General features: G+C 42.9%; 1 protein-coding gene across 1 annotated transcript; it reads left to right on the forward strand.

Annotated features, from left to right (window-relative positions):
* The first annotated feature begins 493 nt into the window (after positions 1-493).
* Positions 494-9,321, forward strand: leo1 (LEO1 homolog, Paf1/RNA polymerase II complex component). The gene is made up of 14 exons (XM_008404563.1): positions 494-602; positions 1,440-1,585; positions 1,821-2,101; positions 3,152-3,360; positions 3,629-3,733; positions 3,824-3,918; positions 4,026-4,174; positions 4,265-4,349; positions 4,439-4,533; positions 5,277-5,411; positions 6,531-6,666; positions 8,366-8,558; positions 8,648-8,745; positions 9,021-9,321. The coding sequence occupies exons 1-14, from the start codon at positions 545-547 to the stop codon at positions 9,129-9,131; spliced, it is 1,896 nt and encodes a 631-aa protein (XP_008402785.1). The 5' UTR covers positions 494-544; the 3' UTR covers positions 9,132-9,321.
* The last annotated feature ends 1,392 nt before the right edge of the window (positions 9,322-10,713 follow it).

The raw sequence follows: 10,713 nt of genomic DNA on the forward strand, positions 1-10,713 counted from the left end.
AAAAAAAAGTAAGACAATCGGCTGATAAATCAGCTGGTCAATAAATCGTCTGGTTGATAAATCAGTGCACCCCTGATATATAAATATAAATATACATCTCCAAATATAGCAGCATATTAGCCCTCATTTGCGAAGTGTTGAATGAACATATTTTCCTGTATTCCATTATACAGATGTGCACGTTCTCACTTTGTGTATAGCTGACTTAAATCCATTTATTACATTTATACACTGTGGAGTTGAGCCACTTATATATCTCCATCTTGAAATATTAGTTTATTATTTACTTATTTATTACTACTATTTTATTTGTTCTCAAAAGAACTGGATAATAGGAAAACATGTACCTAGAGAAACGGCGTCAATATCATCTGAACAAGTTGAATCTTTCACGGTCAAAAGTCCTGATTTTGTGTCCAATACCGCCCCCTACCGTCTGACATACCTTACTACAACACAGCATGGTCGTGACCCAGAAGTAAAGCACTTCCTGCTGCTCGGTGATCACTTCCTGAAGATCTGAGCTTCCAACAGTTTGGAAGAAATGGCGGACCGGGGTGAATTATTCGGCAGTGATGGAGACAGCGACAACGATCAAAGAGGTACTGAAATCTCCCAGCTGCAGACTGTTCGGTGTTGGGTTGTACAGTTGTCTCTTTAGGAAATGTAAATATCTTTTGCAACGTGACTCTCAGAATGTGAGCGTGATGATTGACCTGTAAAAGTGGAAGTTAAACGCGGCTCTCTGTGCATGAGACGTTAATCAACATGATTTATTGTTGTCTGTTTTTTATGGGGCCCGTCTGAAGACATCGGAGAGAAAAAAATAAAACTTTAACACTTAATCAAGTCGTGACCATGATTTCTATTTTTTTTCTTCGATGTCCACAGACGGACTCCGTAGTTTATTCCATTAAACATAGGAGATCGAAATATTTTAACTTGCCAAAACATTAATTTACAGCGCTGATTTCTGATCAGCCAAACACTAATCAGAGCTAAGTTTATGCAAGCGTTCAACATGAATGCCATCTGTTTTGGTTGGATCAAAGACACGAGAAGCCAAGTTAAGATTGTAGTTTTCTATATTTAACTATAAATTGAATAATTGAACAATTACAACAAAAGCTCTCTTCAGTCTTTTGGCTTTAACTCCATCAACCAACAGCATGTATTTTGATGCATTTTATCTTAAGACCAGGTAAATAAAGGTGTATTCTTTAATATGCTATCCCAAGATTATTGAGATGATCTTGGAATTCCTTCTTTTCATAACTGTGAACTTTAACAAAGAATCTACAGCATTTTTTTGTCTCTGTCACGCCTACTAATCAGGACCAAACCTGAAGCCCACATTTGTCATGAAAAGCCTGATTGGTGCATCTCTTGTGCCACACTTCTTCAGTAATAAAAATTTGGTTTCTTTTACGGCTTGGCAGAGTCCAACTCCGGCTCTGGATCAGACTCGGAGCAGGAGAGACCTCGATCTGCCAGCAACGCCTCCGGCAGCGACAGTGAGAGGGAGCGGGATGATGACGACGATGATGATGAAGGGCAGGAGGCAGGGAAGCCGAGCATGAACAAGGTTGGCACCCTTCTATGCAGTCGTAAAATTCCACTTTTACAAAGTCTCCATCTCGGTTTTATGCTGTGACAAATAAATTTTTTTCGTTGTTGTTTCAGACTTATCAGTTGCATAGGAATTTACCCGCAGATAGCTTTGTTGGATAGAAAGCTGCCTTTTAAAACAAATAAATGCAGGTAGCGTTAATTTGCATCAAAGGTGAAGCATAGTGCGACCTCCCCCTCCTGCCTTACAGGAGCTGTTCGGCGATGACAGCGAGGACGAGCAGCGCAGTGGCAGCGATAACCAGTCGGAACACTCTGGGAACCAGTCGGACGCCAGCATCCACTCCGACCAGGGGGAGAACGATCACTCGGACGCAGAGCAGCACAGTGGGTCGGAGCACGACCAGCGGGAGGAGGACGAGGACGACGAAGATGCAGGGAACCGGTCAGATGGAGGGAGCCCGGCGAGCAGCGGGATGTCCGGTGGCGGGAGCCCTCGTTCTGAGAGGGGCAGCGTTCGTTCAGACAGAAGGTATGGGATGCAATGAGTTTTGCTGGACGATAAATTGTCCCTGAAGTTATTGCGATAAACGATAATATTGTTGTTTTGAGATCATTTTCAAGGAAGAATGTAAAAATAATGGCAATGGCATAATAATAATTCAGCGGATTCTTAAAGATCAATAAACACAATCCTAATGTTCCTAATGAACATTTAACACTGGGTATTGTAAGACATTTTAAATGTAGAAAAATGAATAATCAAAACTACAGAAATAACAAATAAAATGGACAAAATTGTCTTTTGTCAGGGACGTATGCTTTGAAGCATAAATGGGAACAATAAAGGGCTGTAAAGTCTTTTATTTTCTGTTGGATTAAAAAAAAAACTGCGTCACGTCTTTATACATTGTTAAGAAAATAGGTATTGACTTAGAAAAAAAAGTATGAAATGGTATCAGTGAGCAAAAAAAAAAATCTGGTTGGTAAATTTTGTGACAAACAAGTGAATTCTGACATTTTGTTGCTATGCGGATGGTGGCTGCTGGGACCAGACAAGTCATCTAAAAAAATGAGGACAGTTTGTCTGCGAATAATAATGTGAGGCTCTGCATTATGAAAGCGACGCAAAACATTGCATCCATCCAGGTGTGACTGAGAAGGAAGAAATGGAAAGTCGTCGGCCTAGTCAAAGCCCAGATTGAAACTTTACTGCGACTTGAAACGGGCTTTATGTTCAAGCATCTCAGAGGTGGAAGTGAGGATGATGTCAGAGACTTGAGCTAGTCTTTACAGGGCAGGGTGTCCTAACTTTTCCTCATTTAGGAAACACATTTCTTATGTCTAATTAATATAGTTATTACTCTTTTTTTTTCTCATAGATAGAAAAAAAAAAGAGTTGAAATATGTGAAAATTTATCTCATTGTTTGTGGTAACTTTTTTTTACATAACTGGATAGCTTGAAGGGAATTACAAACAAAACTCGCTGTTAACATGACCTCATTTCTCCATTTTGGGAATGTTTGTTGTTAAGCCGTCAGTCTCATTTCCCTGACTGCCTTCGTTGTGTCTCGGGACCAGCGTGCACAGCGATCCCGGGACTCCGCCGTCGGGGCCGGGCACCCCTCTCTCCGAAGGGGGCGCTTCTGGCCAGGAGAACCAGTCTGACGACGAGAAGTGGGGAGGCGGCGCCAAGAGCGACCAGTCCGAGGACGAGGAGGAGAAGCGTCACTACTCCGATGAGGACAGGGAGAACTCTGACGACGATGGGCCGAGGACCCGGAAGCCAGGTACAGTCCCGTGGTTCTGAAGATGAAAGGGCTGAGGCACGTGAAGAGGGTCGCGAGGCGATGGCGCGCTAATCTTTAAACGTTGTTTCTTTCTTTCTTTTTGCGGATTACTGTTAAATGCGATCGATTCATCTTGTGGTTAATACGAGACGAAGTTCTTGGCTCGACCTTTCGTGCGCGATCACAAGCCTTCCTTGAGTGAAAACATGTGCTCGTGTGGAAGTTGCTTTGTTTTTCCTTCACATGCCCTGGATCTCATTCGCTGCAGAGTCTGCAAAGGGGAGCGACAGCGAAGATGACTTCATCAGACAGAAAACCAAACCCAAAGCCGCGTCGGACTCAGATTCAGACAGCGACGGCGACACAAAGAAGCGTAGGAAATGTTCCTCGTCCACATTAGATGTGACATTTTGTTGCTTTCTTTTTTTTTCCAATGTGGTTTATTCTGCCTTCTGATCTGCAGCAACGAAAGCGGCTGCAGACGATCTGTTTGGAGAAGCTGACGACATCTCTTCGGACAGCGACGCAGAGAAGCCGCCGACCCCGGGGCAGCCTCTGGTATCCATCCGTTCTCATTTGGTTATTTATTTTCTTCTTCTTGATCTAGTCATAGAAGCATTGAATCGCTCTGCATTGAATCCTACTGTGTGTTTGCCTCTGCAAAGGATGGAGAGGACGGCATGGAGGGGGAGCAGGCGGAGGAGGATCCTGCGCCTGAAACGCGCATAGAAGTGGAGATCCCCAAAGTGAGCACAGACCTGGGGTCAGACCTTTATTTTGTCAAGCTTCCCAACTTCCTGTCAGTGGAGCCCAGGTCAGAACCCCCGAAATGTAGAAATGAACACTGGAGATGGTCCAACATGTTAAAAAAAAGAGATTTATTTGGAGTTTTTCCCTTTTGTAGACCCTTTGATCCCCAATACTATGAGGATGAGTTTGAGGATGAAGAAATGCTGGATGAGGAAGGACGGACCAGACTCAAACTTAAGGCACGTCTCTGCTGAATCAAAATACAACTGACACTTTTGTTATAGTAGCTGAATGTTTGCTCATTTATGCTCCTTTTATCCCACCGCAGGTGGAAAACACGATCAGGTGGAGAGTGAAACGAGACGAGGAGGGCAATGAAACACGAGAGAGCAACGCGCGTATTGTCAAGTGGTCTGACGGCAGGTGTGTGTGTGTGTGTGTGTGTGTGTGTGTGTGTGTGTGTGTGTGTGTGTGTGTGTGTGTGTGTGTGCGCACGTGTGTGTGTGTGTGCACGTGTGTGTGTGTGCTAATGCGTTACAGCCAGCTTAAAGCTGTAGTATGTCGCTTAATTTTTATTTTTTTATTTTACATATTTATTGAAACTGTCGCCATGTCAAAACAGTGCGGTATGAAACTGGTTGTGTGTGGGAAAAATTGAGCTTCTCTGCCTTCTCCCACTGCTAACTCTAAACAACAAATCAGAAACAACAAATCTCAGTGCCGTCAATCACCTCATGTGTGCGCTGCTCATCCTTTGCTCTTTGCTACGCTGCAGTTTCTTCCTGATTGCAGAGTCTGTCACGAACGCTCAGGCTAGTTAGGATGACGGCGGATAAACGGTTTACGGAGTTGTTTCTCTTCCATTAGAACATTGAGTAGCGAATACACAAGGTTGATTGACAGCGCTCAGGCATTCCTCCTTCTCCCGAGAGCGGTGCATTTTTTTAGATGGCAATAGTAGCGCTTGGAGGAGGTATATTTGCGTGTTTTTTGTTTTTTTTTTCCACAGACTAGCTATCTAATATTAAACTATGATATAGTGACATGTCAAGTTTGTAAAAAAAAACAACAACATATTTTTAATAGAAGTTACATCCTGCAGCTTTACCGGTGTGGTGTTATCTGTGTTTGACATGTTTTTTTTAAGCGTCCCTTTCTCCCCGCAGCATGTCCCTCCACCTGGGCAACGAGGTGTTTGACGTGTACAAAGCTCCTCTCCAGGGAGACCACAACCACCTGTTCATCCGACAGGGAACGGGACTGCAGGGACAGGCTGTGTTCAAAACCAAACTCACGTTCAGGTAGCGTGAAATTGTTGCACTCAGGACTGAAATCTCTCACTCTCTGTTTTTTTTGAGCAGCACAGAATGAGTAGCTAGAGATAACCCGCCTGCGTCTGGCGCTCTGACAGCACAACAAGCAGCAAACAAGCGTCAGTGTGCCAAAAAAAAACAACAACAACAACAAAACAACCAGGGATCATTCAGAAATGTACTCTATGCTGTAAGTCTCTGAATCACCTTGTACAAGCTGGCCAGGTTTCTCTCAATAAGAGCCATTTAAGCCTGTTACTGCCCCCCTCAAGCCCGCCTGAATGTTCCGTCTTCTCAGAATGCATGAGTCCGGTCAGCCGTCGTCCAGACCTGGTTTTAGTGTGATCTCGACCCAGCCGGCTCCCGCACCGAGCATTACATTATGTCTTGGTGGATTATTGGGAAGATTAGAGCCAAAGCTGTTCCCAGAGTACTAACTGTTTGGAGTAATGTTCTCTCTCATTTAGAAGATGTTTTAATTTACAACATTGTTCCTTAAATATGAAGAAAACAATGTTTAGGTTATCTGTGAGCTGACCTGATTGAAGTAAACTGACTCTCAAGAACTTTCTTGGATACTTTTCCGTTAGGGACACGTAACTTCTTGTAACTTTGAGGTTCGTGCTCTGCGCTTAGAAAATACCTTTCCAGATCTAAATGGTCAAGAAACCTCAAAATTTCCCATTCCTCCTGGGACTTTTAAGGGACTTTTCGGGAATTTTCCTGGATCACACAGGGGTAATTTAGGGAATTCAGCCCATATGATCAGGTGCATCGTAACCTGACACACTCCGGACATTACAGATTACTTAACAGAAGATGGTACCAGGTTCTTGGAAGCCTGGCGATTAAAGGTTTCCTAGAAAGTACAAAAGGTGTGCTACATCTTTGATAATACAAATTTCACAATGAAGTAGTTTGAAGTGGGTTGTTATGATGGTGAACAAAGATCCAAAATGTAACATTTGAAAGTTTCCTTTAGATTTTGCTTTATTTTTATTTTTTTTGTTTCTTTGGTGGTGTTAAAGTTATTCTAGTTTAGAAAATAACATTACTACCCACATTTAGTAATTTACCATTTATTGTGTTTTTCTTGTGCGTCTCCAGACCCCACTCCACAGACAGCGCCACCCACAGGAAGATGACGCTGTCTCTGGCCGACCGCTGCTCAAAGACGCAGAAGATCAGAATCCTCCCCATGGCTGGAAGGGATCCCGAGTCACAGCGCAACGAAATGATCAAAGTAATGCTCGCTTGGCATCCTGTCCATCTATGCTTTCCTTTTTTTTTTGTGTTGACCTTTCTTTGTGGAATCCTTTTGTCTCAGCTGAGGCTGAAGGGGTTTGCATAAGGCCGGCTGCTGATAAGCATCGTACCGGGTTACATAAAGGCACAACCTGCCGCACTTGCGTAACGAGGTCAAGCAGCTGTCAGCGAAATTTAAACCGTGTCAGCATCAACACACGAGGCTGGACGGTTATCCACGGTCAACCCAAACAAGCCCGACTGATGGCATCGCTTAAAGTTTTATTGTCTGTGCGGATCGGCTGATGAGGAGGAGCCTCGGTGGGTGAATCTTCAGTCGGCATGTCGGAGAGCGTTCCTGACAGTTACCTTAACATGTGGTTTATCGCCTGTCGTTTCTCAGTAAACAGCGTTATTACCATTAGACGGAGTCAGCAAAGCAGCTTTCGTTCAGAGGAACAGCTTATTCAAGCGAAGGAAGCCTGAGAACAAGATTTGGTTCACAAGAATTTCTTCTTTCCAAGCCAAAGCCGACCGGGCTGGCAGGAGGGCGAGAACCCCGCTTCACTAAACCCAGTGACGTCTTAAAGGGATGCTTTTAGATTTATAAAGGGATTGTGTTGAGCTGATATCTTTGAGCGTATCGTTTTGTTTTGTCCTGACTGTTTTTTTTTTAAATAACATCTAGATACTTTGACTTATCTCCAGCAGCAGTAGCTTATATGTCGGATTTCTAGAGAAAGGAGGATCTAAATGAAATTGGAAAACTTTAACTACAGGTCAGCATTTCCCTCCAGTAAAATCTTAACTGTATTAAAACCATTAATGAAGAGGGAAAATGTTGAGAAAACGTGTTTTGTTTTACTTCACAGATCCTTTCTACTTTCATTCTCTTGATTTTTAAATACCTTCCATTGAGTTTTAGTATTATACTATAGGGAATAATAAAGGCCTTTCACTAGCTTATTGCAAATACTCTTGAAATATTTTACTTGGACATGAAAGCAATCTGGAAACTGACCGAAAAATCAGAAAACTTGAGCTAAACTATGGAATTTAGACACGATACGGTGAGGTGGAGCTTGTTTGTCATATTTGAAGCCGTCCTCTGATTTTGGTAAGCATTCCTCCGTAAGATGGCAGAAATATCTGACATTGCCCAAACATAAACACAGAACTTCTTGTAAATAATTTTATCTAGAAAAAAAAAAAAAACTTTATAAAAAAAAACAAAACGTGAAGAACGTGGTGCTAAATGACCTGCAGACCCTGATTCTAGACGGTCGGTAGGTAGATAGGTCAGTCAAACTTTATTAATAGATTACAAACCAGCATTCTGACAACTATCCCAGCATGCACTGCGCGCTTCTTCTTCTACAGGGAAAATGAAGTTGGCAGCTGCTCACCGTAGTTGCTAGACCTGTTGTGGCTCAATATTGGTCCATATATAAGGCGCACCGAATTATAAGGTGCACTGTCGGCTTTTGAGGAAATTGAAGGTTTTTAGGTGCGCCTTATAGTGCGGAAAATATGGTAGTAAAAACAACTCTTTAAAAAAATAAAGTAAAGCTTTTGCAACTAGAGTCACATCTGTCATTTCAGATGTTGAGGCCTTAACCTGCTGTTCAGATTGTTCCTTTTCGTTCCTTTTTTTGTTGGTGATGAAATCTAACTACGTCCGACGTCTGTCTCGGCAGAAAGAAGAGGAGCGTCTGCGGGCGTCGATCCGCAGAGAGTCCCAGCAGAGGAGGATGAGGGAGAAGCAGCACCAGAGGGGCCTGAGCAGCAGCTACCTGGAGCCCGACCGCTACGACGACGAGGAGGAGGGCGAGGAGGCCATCAGCCTGGCGGCCATCAAGAGTAAATACAAGGGAGGAGGAGGCCTGAGAGGTAGCCGCATTCGTTTTTAAATTTTTTTCTGTTCGTTGTTTGTTTCTCGCCGATATTCGTTCTTCACAATTCCCCCGTCTGCATTCCAGAGGAGAGAGCGAGGATCTACTCATCGGACAGCGACGAAGGCTCTGACGATGACAAAGCCCAAAGGCTGATGAAGGCCAAGAAGCTGGACAGTGACGAGGTAAGGCGCAGCGCCCCGGTGGAACAGGCAGGGGGCAGTGTGAGGCAGTACACTGTGGACGGTGAAACCTTTTCCACTTATCCTGATGTGAACTGAACTGGACAGGAAGTCCTGTTTGTTTACATCCCGCACCGATGTTTTTCCTCAAATCAAGAGAAGACGATGTCACAAAAAACACACAGCTTGGCGTGATAAACAGAAATCGCCGGGAAGCCAGACTGAACGTCTTCTGCCGTCAGCTCTGTAATCTCTTCTTATCCTTTTGTTGTTCTCAGGAGGGCGAAGGATCAGGCAAGAGGAAGGCAGAAGACGAGGAAGAAACGACCACTAAAAAGGCTAAGAAGTATGTCATCAGTGACGAAGAGGAGGAAGATGACGACGAATAGCTTTTTTTTTTTTTTTAATTAGTTTTTTTTTTTTTTTTTTTGCCTTTTCCACTGTATCATCAGTGGTCAGTCCACCTGGCGTATAAATAGCCATGTTTTGTATATTTTCTTATGATCTGTGTGTGTGTGTTTTAGGTTGTTTATTTTCTGTACAGCAGAGAGGTGAGAAATAAACGGTCGTCTTATGTAACCGGAGCTTCCCCGGGAAGCCTCCGCTTGTTTTTATTTTTGCATTATGAATCATGCATGAATCACACGGTTGTTTTGAGATTATAAAACATAATGTTTAGTTCGGCTTCCAGACAACAAACAAAACCTTCGTTAGACGGCCGCCGCCGGCTCGACGATGAGCCGATCGAATGAACCTAGAAGCTGCGACTGCTAAATTAGTTTTAGTCAAATGCCCTGCAGGTTTTGTGCTGGAAGTACTTGCGGTCTTTCAGCAGACGAAACGGACCCTTGAGCAAAGGGACTCGACAATGTAGTTTCACAAGAAACGGCCAAGCTTGAAGGGCATTTTTGGATTTGAGATTTGGAGATGAGTGAAGCGCTGGAGGAGAAAATACATTTTGTCCTACTGTTTGTTACTAAATCACCCTTCCTAGTATTCGTTTTCTTACAAATAAAAACATTAAAAACACAATTTACCTTAAACAATCCAGTTAAGCATTAAATGTTATTATCCAGGGCCTTGATTCTGCTTCAGTTCATTCATTTTGAATGCAGAGATGCACACGCAGCTCATAGAAAATCAACTTGGTTTATTTGTAGAGCACCGATTCACAAGAAAGAGTTTCTCAAAACAGTTCACCAAAAAGGTGAGAAGGTTGAGAACGAGCAGCGCAGCTGCCTCGACCGGCCGAGAGCAGAGAGAAGGCCGCCGCAGACGCACTGAACTGTGTGAGCTTTTTAGGGCATAAAGCTCACATGCTGCAGTTATCATTGCAGCAACGATTGCTGCAATGATAACTGCAGCAATCATTGCAAAATATACGAAGAATGCATAACATGAAGACAACAGAGATAAGCAAAAGTGGTCAGTGTGACCTCCAGCAGCCTTAAAATGTTATCAGCAGGATAACCCGTGTCGCCTGAACTATGACCTTTATCAAGTTTTGATCATGTGACTCCATCTTCCCCTCCCCAGAGTAGATGACAGGTTTCTGGAAAAAAAAAAAAATTCTGTCTTAACTTTATCAAGTTGATGTTTTTAACGTAAAAAGTGTTTATGGTCCTTCCTCTGTAAAGGATTTAAAAAGTAAGAGTGCTGAGAAACGGGAATACAAAGAATAACTCCTCTGAAATGTAGCCTCCATGATGGACATTCGCTTCCTTTTCCTTGCAATGCTGTATTATTTCATACAGCATTGCAAATTTATTTTATTAAATTTTTTCTCACATATCCCCTAACTACCACAGTGTTTCTTTTTAAGACATCTTTGACATGAAGGTATTTAGGAGTTCAGAAAAAGTCCGTGTATCTGCTGGTTAAACCACTTTTTTTTATTATTTTTTTATTTTTTTTTATATGACCTTATTTAAGGGGAAATAAGTGGGCTTTCCAACAATATGACAAAATTTA

This window comes from Poecilia reticulata, linkage group LG3, assembly GCF_000633615.1.
Source record: "Poecilia reticulata strain Guanapo linkage group LG3, Guppy_female_1.0+MT, whole genome shotgun sequence".
Lineage (NCBI taxonomy): Eukaryota > Metazoa > Chordata > Actinopteri > Cyprinodontiformes > Poeciliidae > Poecilia > Poecilia reticulata.

Coding starts and splice junctions, on each gene's coding strand:
- leo1 (XM_008404563.1), top strand. CDS start 545: ATGGCGGACCGGGGTGAATTATTCGGCAGTGATGGAGACAGCGACAAC. Junction 3,734..3,823: donor CGACGGCGACACAAAGAAGC/GTAGGAAATGTT, acceptor TCTGATCTGCAG/CAACGAAAGCGGCTGCAGAC. Junction 8,559..8,647: donor GGGAGGAGGAGGCCTGAGAG/GTAGCCGCATTC, acceptor TCTGCATTCCAG/AGGAGAGAGCGAGGATCTAC.